Here is a 26,327-nt window from a genome sequence, read left to right as displayed (position 1 = left end):
TCCTTGAGGTTGGGGTTAGTGTCCTTCGGGACGTTTTAAAATATAATTTTCCTCCAACTGGTTTGACCTGTGATGTTGAGACGTCTCCGCAGCGACAGGACGGAGGGAACAGACACGTTGCATATCCTGTTTCTGTGCGTCAGTTCAGTTGGTTGGTGCTGCTAACGTGACCTGGAAACTCACTGCTGGACAACATGACTTCCTGACAGCTTCGTTCAATGGTAAAGACACAACAATGTGATGATGCAAGACGTGTTGCGTTTATATATAGGCAACGTATCCGCAGACCAAGTCATCTGGACTAGTTAACGTTACATTGGGTACAACTAGCAGGTTATACTGATGTAGGTTAGGAGCAAATTAGCTGCGCGTCCTGGAAAACGTCGCAAACATTTACGAGTTGCAACAGGAACCAGCAACATTTTTCTTCCTGAACACAAAGGTTGAGAAGACAGCAGGTTTGTGGTGAGATAACGGCATTGATCTTGCTTGATCTGGGCAGCTACAGGTAGCTGGCTCGACATACATTAACAATAGCAGCTGTCTGCCTCATTATGGTTAACCTGCTGGCGACGACAGGTGTCGAGCCCTGTTCTTAGTGCAGGAACACCCGGATGCATACAAGGAGTATACAGACAATGAGAACATATACTAGGGGGGTCCAACACATGACAGATTATACGAAGACCTTAAAAGATACACACGTATTGATTTGAACAGCTTATTGGAAGAATGTCGAATGTTCTTGACCTCCTCATGGAAGAGTGGGTTTTTAATTAGTGAATTTACATCACATGTCGAGATACATTTATAATACTCGAAGTTTTATGGTACGTATTGCTTTTTTGTTTTTACTGATAATTTCAAAATAATATTTAAATTCTATCTTTAACAATGTGAAGAGGGTTTTGTTCCCTCCTGTCGACCTCATTTCATGGATAAAGATTCTTCCATAAAAATGAACAAATTAAGTTACACCGGGGGTCGATATCATTTGGGTCAAAATAAATCATATCCGAGTCTTTCAAATGAACATTAATAGTATTTTATTTATTTAATAAAATCTTCTAACTCACTCCAAAATCTTCTGACATTAGAACAGTCCCAAAATAAATGTTCGGGAGTCTCTGGGTCACAACCACAAAATACACATTTGTTATCAATAGCTATTTTAAATCTGTGTATAATAAAGGTCTTTACAGGGTAGATTCTATGAATGAGTTTGTATGACACTTCTTTCACCTTATTAGATATACAATATTTACCAGATAACAACTAAACCATGTTCCAGTTCACTTGTCCTAGGGCTGCATTCCACTTCACTTGTCCTAGGGCTGCATTCCAGTTCACTTGTCCTAGGGCTGTATTCCAGGTCACTTGTCCTAGGCCTGCATTCCACTTCACTTGTCCTAGGGCTGCATTCCAGTTCACTTGTCCTAGGGCTGTATTCCAGTTCACTTGTCCTAGGGCTGTATTCCAGTTCACTTGTCCTAGGGCTGCATTCCAGTTCACTTGTCCTAGGGCTGTATTCCAGTTAACTTGTCCCAGGGCTGTATTCCAGTTTACTTGTCCTAGGGCTGCATTCCAGTTCACTTGTCCTAGGGCTGTATTCCAGGTCACTTGTCCTAGGGCTGTATTCCAGTTCACTTGTCCTAGGGCTGTATTCCAGGTCACTTGTCCTAGGGCTGCATTCAAGTACACTTGTCCTAGGGCTGCATTCCAGTTCACTTGTCCTAGGGCTGCATTCCAGTTCACTTGTCCTAGGGCTGCATTCCAGTTCACTTGTCCTAGGGCTGCATTCCAGTCCACTTGTCCTAGGGCTGCATTCCAGTTCACTTGTCCTAGGGCTGTATTCCAGTTCACTTGTCCTAGGGCTGTATTCCAGGTCACTTGTCCTAGGGCTGTATTCCAGGTCACTTGTCCTAGGGCTGCATTCCAGTACACTTGTCCTAGGGCTGCATTCCAGTACACTTGTCCTAGGGCTGCATTCCAGTACACTTGTCCTAGGGCTGCATTCCAGTTCACTTGTCCTAGGGCTGCATTCCAGTTCACTTGTCCTAGGGCTGCATTCCAGTCCACTTGTCCTAGGGCTGCATTCCAGTACATTCTAGCAGAGGGAATAGTAACATCTTGACATGGTTTTCATATATACATGTTATTACATTTATTAATTAAATTCCTTCTAGCTGTATTGAGGCTATAAAATCCTCAACAGTTGCACTTGGAGTATTGTTATGTTCTCCTAACAGAAGAATAGCACCTTTAGGGACAGCTCTAACAGCACCTTTAGGGACAGCACCTTTAGGGACAGCACCTTTAGGGACAGCTCTAACAGCACCTTTAGGGACAGCACCTTTAGGGACAGCACCTTTAGGGACAGCTCTAACAGCACCTTTAGGGACAGCTCTAACAGCACCTTTAGGGACAGCACCTTTAGGGACAGCACCTTTAGGGACAGCTCTAACAGCACCTTTAGGGACAGCTCTAACAGCACCTTTAGGGACAGCTCTAACAGCACCTTTAGGGACAGCTCTAACAGCACCTTTAGGGACAGCTCTAACAGCACCTTTAGGGACAGCTCTAACAGCACCTTTAGGGACAGCTCTAACAGCACCTTTAGGGACAGCACCTTTAGGGACAGCTCTAACAGCACCTTTAGGGACAGCTCTAACAACACCTTTAGGGACAGCTCTAACAGCACCTTTAGGGACAGCTCTAACAGCACCTTTAGGGACAGCACCTTTAGGGACAGCACCTTTAGGGACAGCACCTTTAGGGACAGCACCTTTAGGGACAGCACCTTTAGGGACAGCACCTTTAGGGACAGCTCTAACAGCACCTTTAGGGACAGCTCTAACAGCACCTTTAGGGACAGCTCTAACAGCACCTTTAGGGACATCACCTTTAGGGACAGCTCTAACAGCACCTTTAGGGACAGCACCTTTAGGGACAGCACCTTTAGGGACAGCACCAACAGCACCTTTAGGGACAGCTCTAACAGCACCTTTAGGGACAGCTCTAACAGCACCTTTAAGGACAGCTCTAACAGCACCTTTAGGGACAGCACCTTTAGGGACAGCACCTTTAGGGACAGCTCTAACAGCACCTTTAGGGACAGCTCTAACAGCACCTTTAGGGACAGCACCTTTAGGGACAGCTTTAACAGCACCCTTAGGGACAGCTCTAACAGCACCTTTAGGGACAGCTCTAACAACACCTTTAGGGACAGCTCTAACAACACCTTTAGGGACAGCTCTAACAGCACCTTTAGGGACAGCTCTAACAGCACCTTTAGGGACAGCTCTAACAGCACCTTTAGGGACAGCTCTAACAGCACCTTTAGGGACATCACCTTTAGGGACAGCTCTAACAGCACCTTTAGGGACAGCACCTTTAGGGACAGCACCTTTAGGGACAGCACCAACAGCACCTTTAGGGACAGCTCTAACAGCACCTTTAGGGACAGCTCTAACAGCACCTTTAGGGACAGCTCTAACAGCACCTTTAGGGACAGCTCTAACAGCACCTTTAGGGACAGCTCTAACAGCACCTTTAGGGACAGCTCTAACAGCACCTTTAGGGACAGCACCTTTAGGGACAGCACCAACAGCACCTTTAGGGACAGCTCTAACAGCACCTTTAGGGACAGCTCTAACAGCACCTTTAGGGACAGCTCTAACAGCACCTTTAGGGACAGCTCTAACAGCACCTTTAGGGACAGCACCTTTAGGGACAGCACTAACAGCACCTTTAGGGACAGCTCTAACAGCACCTTTAGGGACAGCTCTAACAGCACCTTTAGGGACAGCTCTAACAGCACCTTTAGGGACAGCACCTTTAGGGACAGCTCTAACAGCACCTTTAGGGACAGCTCTAACAGCACCTTTAGGGACAGCTCTAACAGCACCTTTAGGGACAGCTCTAACAGCACCTTTAGGGACAGCTCTAACAGCACCTTTAGGGGACAGCTCTAACAGCACCTTTAGGGACAGCTCTAACAGCACCTTTAGGGACAGCTCTAACAGCACCTTTAGGGACAGCACCTTTAGGGACAGCTCTAACAGCACCTTTAGGGACAGCACCTTTAGGGACAGCTCTAACAACACCTTTAGGGACAGCTCTAACAGCACCTTTAGGGACAGCTCTAACAGCACCTTTAGGGACAGCACCTTTAGGGACAGCTCTAACAGCACCTTTAGGGACAGCACCTTTAGGGACAGCTCTAACAGCACCTTTAGGGACAGCACCTTTAGGGACAGCTCTAACAGCACCTTTAGGGACAGCTCTAACAGCACCTTTAGGGACAGCTCTAACAGCACCTTTAGGGACAGCTCTAACAGCACCTTTAGGGACAGCTCTAACATCACCTTTAGGGACAGCACCTTTAGGGACAGCTCTAACAGCACCTTTAGGGACAGCACCTTTAGGGACAGCTCTAACAGCACCTTTAGGGACAGCACCTTTAGGGACAGCTCTAACAGCACCTTTAGGGACAGCTCTAACAGCACCTTTAGGGACAGCTCTAACAGCACCTTTAGGGACAGCACCTTTAGGGACAGCTCTAACAACTATTTGATACTCCTCAGGAGTGAATGTAACATTGTGTGTTCTCATGAATTCTGCATAATCATATAGTTATTATTCAATAATTATTATTCGATAATCATATAGTTGTCCATCATTATTCAATAATGGTATAACCCAGATAATGCTGTTGCCAAACCAGTTCTTGAAAAACAAAGACTTGTTTTTGTATTTTATGTCTTTATTCTTCCAGATTGTATGTCTGTGGGGGGAAATTATGTTTGTACATGAGGTTCCAAGTTAAAGTACTTGTTAATGAAAGTTAGCAAGCTTGATAGTGTTTTTACCCACATCAAAGTTGCATTTGAGTAAGACTTCTAGACCACCAATCTGTTAGAATATTACATTAGGGATTATATTCCAAATGCAATCCTTATTTCTTAAATAGTTTTGTATCCATTTAATCTGAAATATTATATTAGAGGTTTTAAAATCAAGAGCATTCAACCCTCCCTCACCCTGGGTGCTACATATTACCGCTTTTCTTAAATAATGAGGTTTATTCCTCCATATGAAGTTAAATAATTTAGTATCAACCATTTTAGTTACTGACAGAGGAACATCCAAGGCAGGGGAGGTATAAACTCATCTGGACCTTCAGATTGATAAAAGTTCACATCCAGATGAAGAAAGATCTCTTAATAACCAGGAGTTAAATCTCTTTCCAATTTCCTCAACAATAGGAGAGACATTTAAATTGGCCCTTTCTTTCTGATCTTTGCTAACTTTAATACCAAAATATGTGATCCCGTCTTTTACAGGGATATTACGTACTGAGTTTAAGTCACATCTTTTCAACTCAAAAAATTAAAATGTCCTAATATTCAGAGATAAACCAGATGCATGTGAGAAGGTAGGCCTGACCACCGACAAAACAATGAGACAGCCTATAGGGAGGAGGTTAGAGACCTGGCAGTGTGTTGCCAGGACAACAATCTCTCAATGTGAGCAAGACAAAGGAGCTGATTGTGGACTACAGGAAAAGGCCCCCATTAACATCAATGGGGCTGTAGTGGAGCAGCCCACTCCTGAGGAGTATCAAATAGTTGTTAGAGCTGTCCCTAAAGGTGCTATTCTTCTGAGAGAGCTACTTGGTGTCCACATCACCAACGAACTATCATGGTCCAAACACACCAAGACAGTTGTGAAGAGGGCACGACAACACCTCCACATTGTATATAGCCTCGACATTGACTCTGTACCGTAACACCCTGTATATAGCCTCCACATTGACTCTGTACCGTAATACCCTGTATATAGCCTTTACATTGACTCTGTACCGTAACACCCTGTATATAGCCTCCACATTGACTCTGTACCGGTACCCCCTGTATATAGCCTCCACATTGACTCTGTACTGGTACCCCCTGTATATAGCCTCCACATTGACTCTGTACCGGTACTCCCTGTATATAGCTTCCACACTGACTCTGTACCGTAACACCCTGTATATAGCCTCCACATTGACTCTGTACCGTAATACCCTGTATATAGCCTCCACATTGACTCTGTACCGGTACCCCCTGTATATAGCCTCCACATTGACTCTGTACTGGTACCCCCTGTATATATCCTCCACATTGACTCTGTACCGGTACTCCCTGTATATAGCCTCCACATTGACTCTGTACCGTAACACCCTTGATATAGCCTCCACATTGACTCTGTACCGTAATACCCTGTATATAGCCTCCACATTGACTCTGTACTGTAACACCCTGTATATAGCCTCCACATTGACTCTGTACTGGTACCCCCTGTATATAGCCTCCACATTGACTCTGTACTGGTACCCCCTGTATATAGACTCCACATTGACTCTGTACCATAACACCCTGTATATAGCCTCCACATTGACTCTGTACCGGTACCCCCTGTATATAGCCTCCACATTGACTCTGTACTGGTACCCCCTGTATATAGCCTCCACATTGACTCTGTACCGGTACCCCCTGTATATAGCCTCCACATTGACTCTGTACCGGTACCCCCCTGTATATAGCCTCCACATTGACTCGGTACCGGTACCCCCTGTATATAGCCTCCACATTGACTCGGTACCGGTACCCCCTGTATATAGCCTCCACATTGACTCTGTACCGGTACCCCCTGTATATAGCCTCCACATTGACTCTGTACCGGTACCCCCTGTATATAGCCTCCACATTGACTCTGTACCGGTACCCCCTGTATATAGCCTCCACATTGACTCTGTACCGGTACCCCTGTATAAAGCCTCCACATTGACTCTGTACCGGTACCCCCTGTATATAGCCTCCACATTGACTCTGTACCGGTACCCCCTGTATATAGCCTCCACATTGACTCTGTACCGGTACCCCCTGTATATAGCCTCCACATTGACTCTGTACCGGTACCCCTTGTTTATAGCCTCCACGTTGACTCTGTACCGGTACCCCTTGTACATAGCCTCCACATTGACTCTGTACCGGTACCCCCTGTATATAGCCTCCACATTGACTCTGTACCGGTACCCCCTGTATATAGCCTCCACATTGACTCTGTACCGGTACCCCCTGTATATAGCCTCCACATTGACTCTGTACCCCCTGTATATAGCCTCCACATTGACTCGGTACCGGTACCCCCCTGTATATAGCCTCCACATTGACTCGGTACCGGAACCCCCTGTATATAGCCTCCACATTGACTCTGTACCGGTACCCCCCTGTATATAGCCTCCACATTGACTCGGTACCGGTACCCCCTGTATATAGCCTCCACATTGACTCGGTACCGGTACCCCCTGTATATAGCCTCCACATTGACTCGGTACCGGTACCCCCTGTATATAGCCTCCACATTGACTCTGTACCGGTACCCCCTGTATATAGCCTCCACATTGACTCGGTACCGGTACCCCCTGTATATAGCCTCCACATTGACTCTGTACCGGTACCCCCTGTATTAGTCTCCACATTGACTCTGTACCGGTACCCCCCTGTATATAGCCTCCACATTGACTCTGTACCGGTACCCCCTGTATATAGCCTCCACATTGACTCTGTACCGGTACCCCCTGTATATAGCCTCCACATTGACTCTGTACCGGTACCCCCTGTATATAGCCTCCACATTGACTCTGTACCCCCTGTATATAGCCTCCACATTGACTCGGTACCGGTACCCCCTGTATATAGCCTCCACATTGACTCGGTACCGGAACCCCCTGTATATAGCCTCCACATTGACTCTGTACTGGTACCCCCCTGTATATAGCCTCCACATTGACTCTGTACCGGTACCCCCTGTATATAGCCTCCACATTGACTCGGTACCGGTACCCCCTGTATATAGCCTCCACATTGACTCTGTACCGGTACCCCCTGTATTAGTCTCCACATTGACTCTGTACCGGTACCCCCTGTATATAGCCTCCACATTGACTCTGTACCGGTACCCCTGTATATAGCCTCCACATTGACTCTGTACCGGTACCCCCTGTATATAGCCTCCACATTGACTCTGTACCGGTACCCCCTGTATATAGCCTCCACATTGACTCTGTACCGGTACCCCCCTGTATATAGCCTCCACATTGACTCTGTACCGGTACCCCCTGTATATAGCCTCCACATTGACTCGGTACCGGTACCCCCTGTATATAGCCTCCACATTGACTCTGTACCGGTACCCCCTGTATTAGTCTCCACATTGACTCTGTACCGGTACCCCCTGTATATAGCCTCCACATTGACTCTGTACCGGTACCCCCTGTATATAGCCTCCACATTGACTCTGTACCGGTACCCCCTGTATATAGCCTCCACATTGACTCTGTACCGGTACCCCCTGTATATAGCCTCCACATTGACTCTGTACCGGTACCCCCTGTATATAGCCTCCACATTGACTCTGTACCGGTACCCCTGTATAAAGCCTCCACATTGACTCTGTACCGGTACCCCCTGTATATAGCCTCCACATTGACTCTGTACCGGTACCCCCTGTATATAGCCTCCACATTGACTCTGTACCGGTACCCCCTGTATATAGCCTCCACATTGACTCTGTACCGGTACCCCTTGTTTATAGCCTCCACGTTGACTCTGTACCGGTACCCCCTGTATATAGCCTCCACGTTGACTCTGTACCGGTACCCCCTGTATATAGCCTCCACATTGACTCTGTACCGGTACCCCCTGTATATAGCCTCCACATTGACTCTGTACCGGTACCCCCTGTATATAGCCTCCACATTGACTCTGTACCGGTACCCCCTGTATATAGCCTCCACATTGACTCTGTACCCCCTGTATATAGCCTCCACATTGACTCGGTACCGGTACCCCCTGTATATAGCCTCCACATTGACTCGGTACCGGTACCCCCTGTATATAGCCTCCACATTGACTCGGTACCGGTACCCCCTGTATATAGCCTCCACATTGACTCGGTACCGGTACCCCCTGTATATAGCCTCCACATTGACTCGGTACCGGTACCCCCCTGTATATAGCCTCCACATTGACTCTGTACCGGTACCCCCTGTATATAGTCTCCACATTGACTCTGTACCGGTACCCCCTGTATATAGCCTCCACATTGACTCGGTACCGGTACCCCCTGTATATAGCCTCCACATTGACTCTGTACCGGTACCCCCTGTATATAGTCTCCACATTGACTCTGTACCGGTACCCCCTGTATATAGCCTCCACATTGACTCTGTACCGGTACCCCCTGTATATAGCCTCCACATTGACTCGGTACCGGTACCCCCTGTATATAGCCTCCACATTGACTCGGTACCGGTACCCCCTGTATATAGCCTCCACATTGACTCTGTACCGGTACCCCCTGTATATAGCCTCCACATTGACTCTGTACCGGTACCCCCTGTATATAGCCTCCACATTGACTCTGTACCGGTACCCCCTGTATATAGCCTCCACATTGACTCTGTACCGGTACCCCTTGTATATAGCCTCCACATTGACTCTGTACCGGTACCCCTTGTTTATAGCATCGTTGTTGTTATTTATTGTGTTATTTTGTATTTTATTTTATTTTTTACTTTAGTTTATTTAGTAAATATTTTCTTAACTCTATTTCTTGAACCGCATTGTTGGTGAAGGGCTTGTAACTAAGCATTTCACGGTAAGGTATACCTACACCTGTTGTATTCGGCGCATGTGACAAATAAAATTAGATTTGATGACCTTCCCTTTAAATACACCTCTTAACTGCTACACCTGCAGAGTGGTTGTTGCCATATGATAACCAGATGCCATTACCCCATAGATCAGAATAACAAGTATGAGTTTCTTGTAGAAAGTAACTGTCTGCTTCAAACCGTTTGCAGTACAGGAAAATAGCCTTATGTTTGACTAAATCACCAGTACCCCTGACATTATTATACGTTTTTAAAATAATACAATACAGTTTCCCCCTGCCTCTCGAGCTGCTGCCACCATCCGCCACAGTTTCTCCCTGCCTCTCGAGCTGCTGCCACCATCCGCCACAGTTTCTCCCTGCCTCTCGAGCTGCTGCCACCATCCGCCACAGTTTCTCCCTGCCTCTCGAGCTGCTGCCACCATCCGCCACAGTTTCTCCCTGCCTCTCGAGCTGCTGCCACCATCCGCCACAGTTTCTCCCTGCCTCTCGAGCTGCTGCCACCATCCGCCACAGTTTCTCCCTGCCTCTCGAGCTGCTGCCACCATCCGCCACAGTTTCTCCCTGCCTCTCGAGCTGCTGCCACCATCCGCCACAGTTTCTCCCTGCCTCTCGAGCTGCTGCCACCATCCGCCACAGTTTCTCCCGTGTCACTTTGTCCGCAGAGGTCAGATCCTTCGTGAACCTCAATGTTTGCTTGATGTGGACCTCACAGTTCTTCGCTCGCCTCCAGAGAAGATCCTGTGTAGATCTGTTCTTCGCTCGCCTCCAGAGAAGAACCTGTGTAGATCTGTTCTTCGCTCGCCTCCAGAGAAGATCCCGTGTAGATCTGTTCTTCGCTCGCCTCCAGAGAAGATCCCGTGTAGATCTGTTCTTCGCTCGCCTCCAGAGAAGATCCCGTGTAGATCTGTTCTTCGCTCGCCTCCAGAGAAGATCCCGTGTAGATCTGTTCTTCGCTCGCCTCCAGAGAAGATCCCGTGTAGATCTGTTCTTCGCTCGCCTCCAGAGAAGATCCCGTGTAGATCTGTTCTTCGCTCGCCTCCAGAGAAGATCCCGTGTAGATCTGTTCTTCGCTCGCCTCCAGAGAAAATCCCGTGTAGATCTGTTCTTCGCTCGCCTCCAGAGAAGATCCCGTGTAGATCTGTTCTTCGCTCGCCTCCAGAGAAGATCCCGTGTAGATCTGTTCTTCGCTCGCCTCCAGAGAAGATCCCGTGTAGATCTGTTCTTCGCTCGCCTCCAGAGAAGATCCCGTGTAGATCTGTTCTTCGCTCGCCTCCAGAGAAGATCCCGTGTAGATCTGTTCTTCGCTCGCCTCCAGAGAAGATCCCGTGTAGATCTGTTCTTCGCTCGCCTCCAGAGAAAATCCCGTGTAGATCTGTTCTTCGCTCGCCTCCAGAGAAGATCCCGTGTAGATCTGTTCTTCGCTCGCCTCCAGAGAAGATCCCGTGTAGATCTGTTAGTGAACCGAATGATTGTTGTCCTCAGTCTCTTGTCTTGATCGTTGAGTCAAACGATGGACGATGTCCACATTTTCCTGAAGTTTGGCTTTTGATTTGGGAATGACAGCTCCGCAGATGTCAACAACTCTGGAATGACAGCTCCACAGATGTCAACAACTCTGTATTTGATGTCCTCACCCGCCTGCTCTGGAATTCCATGGAGCCTCAGGTTCCACCTGCGCTGGTATCTCTCCACCTCATTCACCTTCTTTTCACTTTCCTGGCAGATAACTTCCACCTTCTTCATGTCACTTTTGAGGTTTTTCACGTCTCCAGAGGTAAAGTCAACAGATTTTGGGGTCGCAGGTAGCTTAGTGGTTGGAGCTTTGGGCCAGTAACCAAAAGGTTGCTAGATCTAATCCCCGAGCTGACAAGGTAGAAATCTGTTGTTCTGCCCCTGAACAAGGCAGTTAACCCACTGTTCCTAGGCCGTCATTGTAAATAAGAATTTGTTCTTAACTGACTTGCCTAGTTAAATAAAGCTAAAAATAAAAAAATACTTTTTCATGGTATTCGTCCTAACCATGTCCTCCAAGCCATCTGCCTTTTCATCTGTCTTTGCTGTCAAAAGCATCCCAATGTTGTTTTGCATCTCAAGAAGTGGCATACCCTCTTGGGTGTCGGGGTCGTAAGGTAACGACCTGAACCGGGGACTGGAAGGGTGCAAGTTGTCAGCATTGTTGTCCGTGCACTTCACATTTCAAAAGAGGAGTACCCAAGACCATCTGTTAATTGTCCATCTGATGTCCATTTTTTTCCCCCTTTGGTTCTGGTCGTGGAAGTTTCCATGTAAGACAAGCTAGTTTTTGAGCTAGCTAGCTGATCTGGCTATCTAGTGTCGTCGCTAACTTAGTTTTAGAGGTTAATAACTTGCAGAAAGTAATCAATTACTTTGGTTAACAAACAAAATCATATTCATACAGGGTTTTATGACCTTAGAAATGACCAGATGGTCATATATGGGTGAGGAAATCAAATAATTCCTTCAGCAACCAAAAAGCACATCTGCGCTGACCGCCATCTTGTGCTTCGTAATGGACAGTCATTTCACCTGTTTATGTTAATACCACAGCAGGTAACCTGTCAATAAGCACACTCCCTTTTGTATTTAGGGTGCATGCCTACTGAAGAAGTTTTGCACCACAACCACCTCAACAATGACCTCTCGTATCTTGTCAACTAGCTTTATAGGCTTTCTTACAGTTTCAAGTATGGGGATTAAACCATACGCATCTGACATTCACAACGTTCTCAATCTCCACTATTTCAGGCTGCGTGTTGATGTAACAGAACAACCGGAACAGAACAGAGCTGAAGATTAGATGGACGGGTATGAAGCAGCTAATCATTACTTAAGTCACTGTCTTTAAAAGTCTTAAATCAATTAAAGAAAATGCATGAGATGTAATCTCGGGGAAACCCTAACCACCCCCTCCAGGTTTGCAGGTGACATACTGAGCGGTGGCCGGGCGTTGCTAGGTGAGGACAGCTCGGTCATGGCCCGCATGCAGAAGAAGTTTTGGAAGACGAAGCAGGTTCTGATCAAGGCCACAGGGAAGAAGGAGGATGAGTACGTGGTGGCTTCTGATGCCGACCTCGACGCCAAGCTGGAGGTAGGACCCTGACCTTTAACCCCTAACTCTAACGTGGTGTCTTCTGATGCCGACCTCTACGCCAAGCTGGAGGTAGGACCCTGACCTTTAACCCCTAACTCTAACGTGGTGTCTTCTGATGCCGACCTCGACGCCAAGCTGGAGGTAGGACCCTGACCTTTAACCCCTAACTCTAACGTGGTGTCTTCTGATGCTGACCTCGACGCCAAGCTGGAGGTAGAACCCTGACCTTTAACCCCTAACTCTAACGTGGTGTCTTCTGATGCCGACCTCGACGCCAAGCTGGAGGTAGGACCCTGACCTTTAACCCCTAACTCTAACGCGGTGGCTTCACCCACTGTTACTCAGAGAGAGTGAGAGTCTCATGCGTCCAATTCTCTCTGTGTTACTAACTGAACCACACGTTCTGTTTCCTGTCCAATTATCTCTCTGTGTTACTAACTGAACCACACGTTCTGTTTCCTGTCCAATTATCTCTCTGTGTTACTAACTGAACCACACGTTCTGTTTCCTGTCCAATTATCTCTCTGTGTGTTACTAACTGAACCACACGTTCTGTTTCCTGTCCAATTATCTCTCCGTGTTACTAACTGATCAGAGTAAGATAGCTCTGCAGTTCTGTCTGTATAGTACATTAGCAGACAGATATAACAGTAGTGTGTCTATATGATCAGAGTAAGATAGTTCTGCAGTTCTGTCTGTATAGTACATTAGCAGACAGATATAACAGTAGTGTGTCTATATGATCAGATCAGCCAGGGATCAGATGTTCTCATACAACCTGACTCTTTGCTTTGAGAGTTTTCCCTGTGGAATCACACTATGAAGGATTTTTATAGTTTCTTATCAATGTTTCAATTCAATTCAATTCAAGGGCTTTATTGGCATGGGAAACATGTGTTAACATTGCCAAAGCAAGTGAGGTAGATAATATATAAAGTGAATATATAAAGTTAAATAAACAATAAAAATTAACAGCAAACATTACACATACAGAAGTTTCAAAACAATAAAGACATTACAAATGTCATATTATATATATATATATATATATATATATATATATACAGTGTTTTAACAATGTACAAATGGTTGAAGGACACAAGATAAAATAAATAAGCATAAATATGGGTTGTATTTACAATGGTGTGTGTTCTTCGCTGGTTGCCCTTTTCTCATGGCAACAGGTCACAAATCTTGCTGCTGTGATGGTGTAACAGTACTCGTCTTGCGTTGTGTACAATCAGTCATCGACACGGAACTCCAACATGTAGCACCAGTCATGTAGCTTTATTCGCTGGTTTGGTGCTTGTTCACTGGGCAGTTACCAAAATAATACAATTACAATATAATATCGTTAACAATGTACCTGATAAGAACGACACAAAATTGCATGTCATGCAATGCACGTCTCACCATCCAACTCTGCACTCACGCACTGTACAAAATATATGAAACCCCCCCCCCACCAGACACGGTAAATTGCTAGCTAGTACTGGCGGGAATTCTCTACAACAAAATGCACAACAAATATTCTCCAAAAACCACTGCATCTTATGTGTGATGTTCGAATAACATGTACAAACAATTTGATATAAATTGTACATTTAAATCATCACTTGAGAGTATAAAAATCACTTTTGATGTACAGTGCTTTGCAACCAACAACTTACCGCTGGTTTGGTGCTTGTTCACTGGGTCGATTCTAACTGGAACATCCCCCCTCGTAAGCAAGCTACGCAAACCAGCCAATAAGATGCCATGTTGAGTAGGTGAAGGCAAGACAAACTCAAACCAAAAACCCATTGGCTTAACAATAAAGTGGCAAGGGGAATCACCAATATAACCCTGTTACAATGGCACACTGTGGAATTTCACCCAGTAGATATGGGAGTTCAGATATGGGAGTTCAAGTACAGCTCAGTTTCCACCTCATTTTGTGGGCAGTGAGCACATAGCCTGTCTTCTCTTGAGAGCCATGTCTGCCTACGGCGGCCTTTCTCAATAGCAAGGCTATGCTCACTGAGTCTGTACATAGTCAAAGCTTTCCTTAATTTTGGGTCAGTCACAGTGGTCAGGTATTGTGTACTGTGTACTCTCTGTGTAGGGCCAAATAGCATTCTAGTTTGCTCTGTTTTTTTGTTAATTCTTTCCAATGTGTCAAGTAATTATATTTTTGTTTTCTCATGAAAACAATTGTCTAATTGTGCTGCTGTCCTGGGGCTCTGTAGGGTGTGTTTGTGTTTGTGAACAGAGCCCCAGGACCAGCTTGCTTAGGGGACTCTTCTCCAGGTTCATCTCTCTGTAGGTGATGGCTTTGTTATGGAAGGTTTGGGAATCGCTTCCTTTTAGGTGGTTATAGAATTTAACGGCTCTTTTCTGGATTTTGATAATTAGTGGGTATCAGCCTAATTCTGCTCTGCATGCATTATTTCGTGTTCTACGTTGTACACGGAGGATATTTTTGCAGAATTCTGCGTGCAGAGTCTCAATTTGGTGTTTGTCCCATTTTGTGAAGTCTTGGTTGGTGAGCGGACCCCAGACCTCACAACCATAAAGGGCAATGGACTCTATGACTGATTCAAGTATTTGTAGCCAAATCCTAATTGGTATGTTGAAATTTATGTTCCTTTTGATGGCATAGAATGCCCTTCTTGCCTTGTCTCTCAGATCGTTCACAGCTTTGTGGAAGTTACCTGTGGCGCTGATGTTTAGGCCAAGGTATGTATAGTTTTTTGTGTGCTCTAGGGCAACAGTGTCTAGATGGAATTTGTATTTGTGGTCCTGGTGACTGGACCTTTTTTGGAACACCATTATTTTGGTCTTACTGAGATTTACTGTCAGGGCCCAGGTCTGACAGAATCTGTGCATAAGATCTAGGTGCTGCTGTGTCTCTCTTTCTCTGTTTCTGTCTTTCTGTGTCTGTGTCTTTCTCTGCCTCTGTCTGTCTTTCTATCTCTGTCTTTGTCTCTGTCTGTCTCTCTCTGTCTTTCTGTGTCAGTCTGTGTCTTTGTCTGTCCTGTCTGTCTGTATGTCTTTCTCTCTCTGTCTTTGTCTCTCTCTGTTTTTCTCTCACTGTCTTTCTCTGTCTCTGTTGGTCTTTCTTGGTTGTTCTTTGTCTGTCTTTGTTTGTTTCTTTCTGTCCTTCTGTTTCTGTCCTTCTGTTTCTGTCCTTCTGTTTCTGTCTTTCTGTGTCTGTCTCTGTTTCTTTCTGTCTCTGTGGAGTCGCAATTCAACGGCTCAGACTCAAGACGCATGTGGCATGGAATCCAGACAATCACGGATTATAAATGTAAAACCAGCCACGTCGCGGACACCGACGTCTTGCTCCCAGACAAGCTAAACACCTTCTTCGCTCGCTTTGAGGATAACAAAGTACTCCTGACGCAGGCTCAACAGTCTGGACACACCCACAGTACCAGTCAACAGTCTGGACACACCCACAGTACCAGTCAACAGTCTGGACACACCTACACGACCAGTCAACAGTCTGGACACACCTACAGTACCAGTCTGGACACACCCACAGTACCAGTCAACAGTCTGGACACACCCACAGTACCAGTTTTATACACACCTACTCATTCAAGGGTTTTTCTTTATTTTTACTATTCTACATTGTATAATAATAGTGAAGACCTCAAAACTATGAAATAACACATATGGAATCATGTAGAAAATGTGTGTTTAAAAAAAAAATGTTATATTCTTCAAAGTAGCCACCCTTTGCCTTAATGACAGCTTTGCACACTCTTGGCATTCTCTCAACCAGCTTCATGAGGAATGCTTTTCCAACAGTTTTGAAGGAGTTCCCACATATGCTGAGCAATTGTTGGCTGCTTTTCCTTCACTCTGCGGTCCAACTCATTCCAAACCATCTCAGTTGGGTTGAGGTCGGGTGATTGGGGAGGCTAGGTCATCTGATGCAGCACTCCATCACTCTCCTTCTTGGTCAAATAGCCCTTACACAGCCTGGTGTGTTTTGGGTCATTGTCCTGTTGAAAAACAAATTATAGGGGCATCCCGGGTGGCGCAGTGGTGCCACCAGAGACTCTGGGTTCGTGCCCAGGCTCTGTCGTAACCGGCCGCGACCGGGAGGTCCGTGGGACGACGCACAATAGGCCTAGCGTCGTCCGGGTTAGGGAGGGTTTGGCCGGTAGGGATATCCTTGTCTCATCGCGCACCAGCGACTCCTGTGGCGGGCTGGGCGCAGTGCGCGCTAACAAAGGTTGCCAGGTGCACGGTGTTCCCTCCGACACATTGGTGCGGCTGGCTTCCGGGTGGGATGCGCACTGTGTTATGAAGCAGTGCGGCTTGGTTGGGTTGTGTATCGGAGGACACATGACTTTCGACCTTCGTCTCTCCCTACAAGATAATAGCTACTAACAATTGGATACCACGAAATTGGGGAGAAAAGGGGGTAAAATCCCCCCCCGAAAAAAGAAGAAAAACAAATGATAGTTCCACTAAGCACAAACCTCCTCCATGCTTCACGGTGGGAACTACACATGCGGAAATCATCCGTTTACCTACTCTGCGTCTCTCAAAGACACGGTGGTTGGAACCAAAAATCTCAAATTTGGACTCATCAGACCAAAGGACAGATTTCCACAGGTCTAATGTTCATTGCTCATGTTTCTTGGCCCAAGCAAGTCTCTTAGTAGTGTTTTCTTTGCAGCAATTTGACCACGAAGGCCTGATCCACGTAGTCTCCTCTGAACAGTTGATGTTGAGATGTGTCTGTTACTTGAAGCATTTATTTGGGCTGCAGTCTGAGGTGCAGTTAACTCTAATGAACTTATCCTCTGCAGCAGAGGTAACTCTGGGTCTTCCTTTCCTGTGGCGGTCCTCATAAGAGACAGTTTCATCATATATCTTGATGGTTTTTGTGACTGCACTTGAAGAAACTTTAGAAGTTCTTGAAATGTTCCTGAATTGACTGACCTTAAATGTCCTAAAGTAATGATGGACTGTTGCTACTCTTTGCTTATTTGAGGGCTATCTTCTGTATACCACCCCTACCTTGTCACAACACACTGGACCCACTGTTACTGTCTGGCTGGCTGGACCCACTGTTACTGTCTGGCTGGCTGGACCCACTGGTACTGTCTGGCTGGCTGGACCCACTGGTACTGGCTGGCTGGACCCACTGTTACTGTCTGGCTGGCTGGACCCACTGGTACTGTCTGGCTGGCTGGACCCACTGGTACTGTCTGGCTGGCTGGACCCACTGTTACTGTCTGGCTGGCTGGACCCACTGTTACTGTCTGGCTGGCTGGACCCACTGTTACTGTCTGGCTGGCTGGACCCACTGTTACTGGCTGGCTGGACCCACTGTTACTGTCTGACTGGCTGGACCCACTGTTACTGTCTGACTGGCTGGACCCACTGTTACTGGCTGGCTGGACCCACTGTTACTGTCTGGCTGGCTGGACCCACTGTTACTGGCTGGCTGGACCCACTATTACTGTCTGGCTGGCTGGACCCACTATTACTGTCTGGCTGGCTGGACCCACTGTTACTGTCTGGCTGGCTGGACCCACTGTTACTGTCTGGCTGGACCCACTGTTACTGTCTGGCTGGCTGGACCCACTATTACTGTCTGTCTGGACCCACTATTACTGTCTGACTGGCTGGACCCACTGTTACTGTCTGGCTGGATCCACTGTTTCTGGCTGGCTGGACCCACTGTTACTGTCTGGATTGTATAGTGTATGTTTGCACTCACACACCCGTTGTCTTGTCTGTCTGTCTGTCTCTAGTTGTTCCACTCGGTACAGACCACCTCCACTGAGCTGTTGAAGGTGATTGAGAAATACCAGCGAAGGATCACACGTGAGTTACCCCTGTTACTATGGTTACCACTTTATTAAAGACAGACCACGAAATAGACAGTAACATAACATAACTCCCTCCCTGTGTGTTCCAGACCTGTCTCAGGAGGGTTAGGTTATGACATTCCTCTGTTTCAGACCTGTCTCAGGAGGGTTAGGTTATGACATTCCTGTGTTCCTGACCTGTCTCAGGAGGGTTAGGTTATGTTGAGGTTAGGTTATGACATTCCTGTGTTCCAGACCTGTCTCAGGAGGGTTATGTTGAGGTTGGGTTAGGTTATGTTGAGGTATGACATTCCTGTGTTCCAGATCTGTCTCAGGAGGAGAATGAGTTGGGGATGTTTCTGAGGTTCCAGGCAGAACACGACCGCACCAAGGCTGGCAACATGATGGACGCAACTAGCAAGGCCCTGTGTGCCTCGGCCAAGCAGAGGTCAGAACCATCATAACCCCTAACCCAGCAAGGCCCTGTGTTGCCCGCCCCAGAGTTAATACTGGATCTGCTATGTTAATGTTTATGTGTCAGGCTGGTCCTGTGCCCGTCCCCAGAGTTAATACTGGATCTGCGATGTTAATGTTAAAATGTCAGGCTGGTCCTGTGCCCGCCCCCAGAGTTAATACTGGATCTGCTATGTTAATGTGTCAGGCTGGTCCTGTGCCTGCCCCCAGAGTTAATACTGGATCTGCTATGTTAATGTGTCAGGCTGGTCCTGTGCCTGCCCCCAGAGTTAATACTGGATCTGCTATGTTAATGCTTATGTGTCAGGCTGGTCCTGTGCCCGTCCCCAGAGTTAATAATGGGTCTGCTATGTTCATGTTTATGTGTCAGGCTGGTCCTGTGCCTGCCCCCAGAGTTAATACTGGATCTGCTATGTTAATGTTTATGTGTCAGGCTGGTCCTGTGCCCGCCCCCAGAGTTAATACTGGATCTGCTATGTTAATGTGTCAGGCTGGTCCTGTGCCTGCCCCCAGAGTTAATACTGGATCTGCTATGTTAATGTGTCAGGCTGGTCCTGTGCCTGTCCCCAGAGTTAATAATGGATCTGCTATGTTCATGTTTATGTGTCAGGCTGGTCCTGTGCCCGTCCCCAGAGTTAATACTGGATCTGCGATGTTAATGTTAAAATGTCAGGCTGGTCCTGTGCCCGTCCCCAGAGTTAATACTGGATCTGCGATGTTAATGTTAAAATGTCAGGCTGGTCCTGTGCCCGCCCCCAGAGTTAATACTGGATCTGCTATGTTAATGTGTCAGGCTGGTCCTGTGCCTGCCCCCAGAGTTAATACTGGATCTGCTATGTTAATGTGTCAGGCTGGTCCTGTGCCTGCCCCCAGAGTTAATACTGGATCTGCTATGTTAATGCTTATGTGTCAGGCTGGTCCTGTGCCCGTCCCCAGAGTTAATAATGGGTCTGCTATGTTCATGTTTATGTGTCAGGCTGGTCCTGTGCCTGCCCCCAGAGTTAATACTGGATCTGCTATGTTAATGTGTCAGGCTGGTCCTGTGCCTGCCCCCAGAGTTAATACTGGATCTGCTATGTTAATGTGTCAGGCTGGTCCTGTGCCTGTCCCCAGAGTTAATAATGGATCTGCTATGTTCATGTTTATGTGTCAGGCTGGTCCTGTGCCCGTCCCCAGAGTTAATACTGGATCTGCGATGTTAATGTTAAAATGTCAGGCTGGTCCTGTGCCCGCCCCCAGAGTTAATACTGGATCTGCTATGTTAATGTGTCAGGCTGGTCCTGTGCCTGCCCCCAGAGTTAATACTGGATCTGCTATGTTAATGTGTCAGGCTGGTCCTGTGCCTGTCCCCAGAGTTAATAATGGATCTGCTATGTTCATGTTTATGTGTCAGGCTGGTCCTGTGCCCACCCCCAGAGTTAATACTGGATCTGCTATGTTAATGTGTCAGGCTGGTCCTGTGCCTGCCCCCAGAGTTAATACTGGATCTGCTATGTTAATGTGTCAGGCTGGTCCTGTGCCTGTCCCCAGAGTTAATAATGGATCTGCTATGTTCATGTTTATGTGTCAGGCTGGTCCTGTGCCCGTCCCCAGAGTTAATACTGGATCTGCGATGTTAATGTTAAAATGTCAGGCTGGTCCTGTGCCCGCCCCCAGAGTTAATACTGGATCTGCTATGTTAATGTGTCAGGCTGGTCCTGTGCCTGCCCCCAGAGTTAATACTGGATCTGCTATGTTAATGTGTCAGGCTGGTCCTGTGCCTGTCCCCAGAGTTAATAATGGATCTGCTATGTTCATGTTTATGTGTCAGGCTGGTCCTGTGCCCACCCCCAGAGTTAATACTGGATCTGCTATGTTAATGTGTCAGGCTGGTCCTGTGCCAGCCCCCAGAGTTAATACTAGGTCTGCTATGTTTATGTGTCTGGCTGGGCCTGTGCCCGCCCCCAGAGTTAATACTGGATCTGCTATGTTAATGTGTCAGGCTGGTCCTGTGCCCGCCCCCAGAGTTAATACTGGATCTGCTATGTTAATGTTTATGTGTCAGGCTGGTCCTGTGCCCACCCGCAGAGTTAATACTGGATCTGCTATGTTAATGTGTCAGGCTGGTCCTGTGCCTGCCCCCAGAGTTAATACTGGATCTGCTATGTTCATGTTTGTGTCAGGCTGGTCCTGTTCCCTCCCCCAGAGTTAATACTGGATCTGCTATGTTAATGTTTATGCATCAGGCTGGTCCTGTGCCCACCCCCAGAGTTAATACTGGATCTGCTATGTTAATGTGTCAGGCTGGTCCTGTGCCTGCCCCCAGAGTTAATACTGGATCTGCTATGTTAATGTTTGTGTCAGGCTGGTCCTGTGCCCTCCCCCAGAGTTAATACTGGATCTGCTATGTTAATGTTTATGCATCAGGCTGGTCCTGTGCCCGTCCCCGGAGTTAATACTGGATCTGCTATGATAATGTTTATGTGTCAGGCTGGTCCTGTGCCCGCCCCCAGAGTTAATACTAGGTCTGCTATGTTTATGTGTCAGGCTGGTCCTGTGCCCGCCCCCAGAGTTAATACTGGATCTGCTATGTTAATGTTTGTGTCAGGCTGGTCCTGTGCCCACCCCCAGAGTTAATACTGGATCTGCTATGTTAATGTTTCAGGCTGGTCCTGTGCCCACCCCCATAGTTAATACTGGATCTGCTATTTTAATATGTCAGGCTGGTCCTGTGCCTGCCCCCAGAGTTAATACTAGATCTGCTATGTTTATGTGTCAGGCTGGTCCTGTGCCCGCCCCCAGAGTTAATACTGGATCTGCTATGTTAATGTTTGTGTCAGGCTGATCCTGTGCCCACCCCCAGAGTTAATCCTGGATCTGCTATGTTAATATTTCAGGCTGGTCCTGTGCCCACCCCCAGATTTAATCCTAGATCTGCTATGTTAATAGGTCAGGCTGGTCCTGTGCCCGCCCCCAGAGTTAATACTGGATCTGCTATGTTAATGTTTATGTGTCAGGCTGGTCCTGTGCCCGCCCCTACACCGGATGGAGCAGGAGGTGGAGACGTTTCGGCGGCGTGCGATCGCTGACACGCTCCTGACCGTGACCCGGATGGAGAAATCCAGGACGGAATACCGTGGAGCGCTGCTCTGGATGAAGGACGTCTCTCAGGAACTCGACCCGGACACCTGTAAACATCTGGACAAGTTCCGCAAGGTGTGTTACCCTGTGTGTGTGGCCCACCAGGTGCTGTGTGTGTTACCCTGTGTGTGTTAACCTGTGTGTATGGCCCACCAGGTGCAGTCCCAGGTCAGAGGTTCGAAGGACCTGTTTGAGAAGCTGAAGAACGATGTGTGTCAGAAGGTTGACATGCTGGGAGCCTCCCGTTGTAACATGCTGTCTCACTCTCTCTGCACATACCAGGTCTGTCTGCCTATCTGTCTGTCTGTCTGCTTGTCTGTCTGTGTCCCTCCCTCTGTTCTACCAGGTCTGTTTGCCTATCTGTCTGCCTGTCTGTCTGTCTCCCTCCCTCTGCACATAACAGGTCTGTCTGTCTGTCTGTCTGTCTGTCTGTCTCCCTCCCTCTGCACATACCAGGTCTGCCTGTCTGCCTGGCTGTCTCCCTCCCTCTGCACATACCAGGTCTGTCTGCCTATCTGTCTGTCTGTCTGCTTGTCTGTGTCCCTCCCTCTGTTCTACCAGGTCTGTTTGCCTATCTGTCTGTCTGCCTGTCTGTCTGTCTCCCTCCCTCTGCACATACCAGGTCTGTCTGCCTGTCTGTCTGTCTCCCTCCCTCTGCACATAACAGGTCTGTCTGCCTGTCTGCCTGTCTGTCTGTCTGTCTGTCTGTCTGTCTGTCTGTCTGTCTGTCTGTCTGTCTGTCTGTCTGTCTGTCTGTCTGTCTGTCTGTCTGTCTGTCTGTCTGTCTGTCTGTCTGTCTGTCTGTGTCCTGTCTGTCTGTCTGTGTCCTGTCTGTCTGTCTGTCTGTCTCCCTCCCTCCCTCTGCACATACCAGGTCTGCCTGTCTGTCTCCCTCCCTATGTTCTACCAGGTCTGCCTGTCTGCCTGTCTGTCTGGCTGTCTCCCTCCCTCTGTTCTACCAGGTCTGTCTGTCTGTCGTTGCATAGTAGTGGTCTGTGTGTGTGTTAATACAGTATCTTTCCAGATCACCCTCCTCCAGTTCTGGGAGAGGACCGCCTGTGTGATGAGTGGGATTCATGAGTCTTTTAAAGGCCTTGTCCCCTACCAGTTCACCACTCTCAAGGTACGTGTGGGACGGGTTGTACGTACATTACAAGTGTGTGTGTTTGTTTGTTTTGTTTCCATGGCGTTGTAACAATAGATGGTGGTGTGTGTCTGTAGATGGGGTGTGTGTGTGTAGATGGGGTGTGTGTGTGTAGATGGGGTGTGTGTCTTTCGCACCTCAGTGTGTTGTAACCGTAGATGGGGTGTGTGTGTGTATAGATGGGGTGTGTGTGTGTGTAGATGGGGTGTGTGTGTGTGTGTGTGTGTGTGTGTGTAGATGGGGTGTGTGTGTGTGTGTGTGTGTGTAGATGGGGTGTGTGTGTGTAGATGGAGTGTGGCTGTAGATGGGGTGTGTGTAGATGGGGTGTGTGTGTTGTAACCATAGATCGGGTGTGTGTGTGTGTATAGATGGGATGTGTGTGTGTATAGATGGGGTGTGTGTGTTGTAACCATAGATGGGGTGTGTGTGTGTTGTAACCATAGATGGGGTGTGTGTGTGTTGTAACTGTAGATGGGGTGTGTGTGTGTAGATGGGGTGTGTGTGTGTGTGTGTGTGTGTAGATGGGGGGTGTGTGTGTAGATGGGGTGTGTGTGTTGTAACTGTGGATGGGGTGTGTGTGTTGTAGATGGGGTGTGTGTGTGTGTAGATGGGGGGTGTGTGTGTAGATGGAGTGTGTGTGTGTGTGTAGATGGGGTGTGTGTGTTGTAACCGTAGATGGGGTGTGTGTGTTGTAACCATAGATGGGGTGTGTGTGTGTAGTTGGGGTGTGTGTGTTGTAACCGTAGATGGGGTGTGTGTGTTGTAACCATAGATGGGGTGTGTGTGTGTAGATGGGGTGTGTGTTTTGTAACCGTAGATGGGGTGTGTGTGTATAGATGGGGTGTGTGTGTGTATAGATGGGGTGTGTGTGTGTGTAGATGGGGTGTGTGTGTGGGTGTAGATGGGGTGTGTGTGTTGTAACCGTAGATGGGGTGTGTGTGTGTGTAGATGGGGTGTGTGTGTATAGATGGGGTGTGTGTGTTGTAACCATAGATGGGGTGTGTGTGTGTAGATGGGGTGTGTGTGTGTAGATGGGGTGTGTGTGTTGTAACCGTAGATGGGGTGTGTGTGTGTAGATGGGGTGTGTGTGTGTGTAGATGGGGTGTGTGTGTATAGATGGGGTGTGTGTGTGTGTAGATGGGGTGTGTGTGTGTAGATGGGGTGTGTGTGTATAGATGGGGTGTGTGTGTGTAGATGGGGTGTGTGTTTTGTAACCGTAGATGGGGTGTGTGTGTAGATGGGGTGTGTGTGTGTGTAGATGGGGTGTGTGTGTATAGATGGGGTGTGTGTGTGTAGATTTTATTTATTTATTTATTTATTTTACCTTTATTTAACCAGGTAGGCAAGTTGAGAACAAGTTCTCATTTACAATTGCGACCTGGCCAAGATAAAGCAAAGCAGTTCGACAGATAAAACGACACAGAGTTACACATGGAGTAAAAACAAACATACAGTCAATAATGCAGTATAAACAAGTCTATATACAATGTGAGCAAATGAGGTGAGAAGGGAGGTAAGGGCAAAAAAGGCCAAGATGGCAAAGTAAATACAATATAGCAAGTAAAATACTGGAATGGTAGTTTTGCAATGGAAGAATGTGCAAAGTAGAAATAAAAAAATAATGGGGTGCAAAGGAGCAAAATAAATAAATAAATAAAAATTAAATACAGTTGGGAAAGAGGTAGTTGTTTGGGCTAAATTATAGGTGGGCTATGTACAGGTGCAGTAATCTGTGAGCTGCTCTGACAGTTGGTGCTTAAAGCTAGTGAGGGAGATAAGTGTTTCCAGTTTCAGAGATTTTTGTAGTTCGTTCCAGTCATTGGCAGCAGAGAACTGGAAGGAGAGGCGGCCAAAGAAAGAATTGGTTTTGGGGGTGACTAGAGAGATATACCTGCTGGAGCGTGTGCTACAGGTGGGAGATGCTATGGTGACCAGCGAGCTGAGATAAGGGGGGACTTTACCTAGCAGTGTCTTGTAGATGACATGGAGCCAGTGGGTTTGGCGACGAGTATGAAGCGAGGGCCAGCCAACGAGAGCGTACAGGTCGCAATGGTGGGTAGTATATGGGGCTTTGGTGATAAAACGGATTGCACTGTGATAGACTGCATCCAATTTGTTGAGTAGGGTATTGGAGGCTATTTTGTAAATGACATCGCCAAAGTCGAGGATTGGTAGGATGGTCAGTTTTACAAGGGTATGTTTGGCAGCATGAGTGAAGGATGCTTTGTTGCGAAATAGGAAGCCAATTCTAGATTTAACTTTGGATTGGAGATGTTTGATATGGGTCTGGAAGGAGAGTTTACAATCTAACCAGACACCTAAGTATTTGTAGTTGTCCACGTATTCTAAGTCAGAGCCGTCCAGAGTAGTGATGTTGGACAGGCGGGTAGGTGCAGGCAGCGATCGGTTGAAGAGCATGCATTTAGTTTTACTTGCATTCAAGAGCAATTGGAGGCCACGGAAGGAGAGTTGTATGGCATTGAAGCTTGCCTGGAGGGTTGTTAACACAGTGTCCAGAGAAGGGCCGGAAGTATACAGAATGGTGTCGTCTGCGTAGAGGTGGATCAGGGACTCACCAGCAGCAAGAGCGACCTCATTGATGTATACAGAGAAGAGAGTCGGTCCAAGAATTGAACCCTGTGGCACCCCCATAGAGACTGCCAGAGGTCCGGACAGCAGACCCTCCGATTTGACACACTGAACTCTATCAGAGAAGTAGTTGGTGAACCAGGCGAGGCAATCATTTGAGAAACCAAGGCTGTCGAGTCTGCCGATGAGGATATGGTGATTGACAGAGTCGAAAGCCTTGGCCAGATCAATGAATACGGCTGCACAGTAATGTTTCTTATCGATGGCGGTTAAGATATCGTTTAGGACCTTGAGCGTGGCTGAGGTGCACCCATGACCAGCTCTGAAACCAGATTGCATAGCAGAGAAG

The 26,327-nt window shown here is 47.4% G+C and overlaps 1 protein-coding gene across 6 annotated transcripts in view; it reads left to right on the top strand.

Annotated features, from left to right (window-relative positions):
• The first annotated feature begins 76 nt into the window (after window positions 1–76).
• The window catches only part of ical1 (islet cell autoantigen 1-like), a 90,313-nt gene continuing 64,062 nt past the window's right edge, over window positions 77–26,327 (top strand). The window contains exons 1-8 of one of the 6 annotated variants that reach the window (XM_031815945.1): window positions 77–221; window positions 12,490–12,549; window positions 12,658–12,832; window positions 18,595–18,667; window positions 18,976–19,099; window positions 22,122–22,320; window positions 22,402–22,527; window positions 23,270–23,368. In XM_031815945.1, coding sequence (XP_031671805.1) covers window positions 12,542–12,549; window positions 12,658–12,832; window positions 18,595–18,667; window positions 18,976–19,099; window positions 22,122–22,320; window positions 22,402–22,527; window positions 23,270–23,368 — 804 coding nt within the window. In that variant the 5' untranslated portion in view covers window positions 77–221; window positions 12,490–12,541. Of the gene's footprint in view, window positions 466–12,489; window positions 12,550–12,657; window positions 12,833–18,594; window positions 18,668–18,975; window positions 19,100–22,121; window positions 22,321–22,401; window positions 22,528–23,269; window positions 23,369–26,327 lie in introns of all 6 variants that reach the window. The other 5 variants (XM_031815947.1, XM_031815946.1, XM_031815942.1 and 2 more) reach the window with 5 other exon arrangements.

The sequence above is a fragment of the Oncorhynchus kisutch genome, unplaced genomic scaffold (assembly GCF_002021735.2).
Source record: "Oncorhynchus kisutch isolate 150728-3 unplaced genomic scaffold, Okis_V2 scaffold711, whole genome shotgun sequence".
Taxonomy (NCBI): Eukaryota; Metazoa; Chordata; class Actinopteri; order Salmoniformes; family Salmonidae; genus Oncorhynchus; species Oncorhynchus kisutch.
This window is presented reverse-complemented; position numbering and strand designations above follow the sequence as displayed.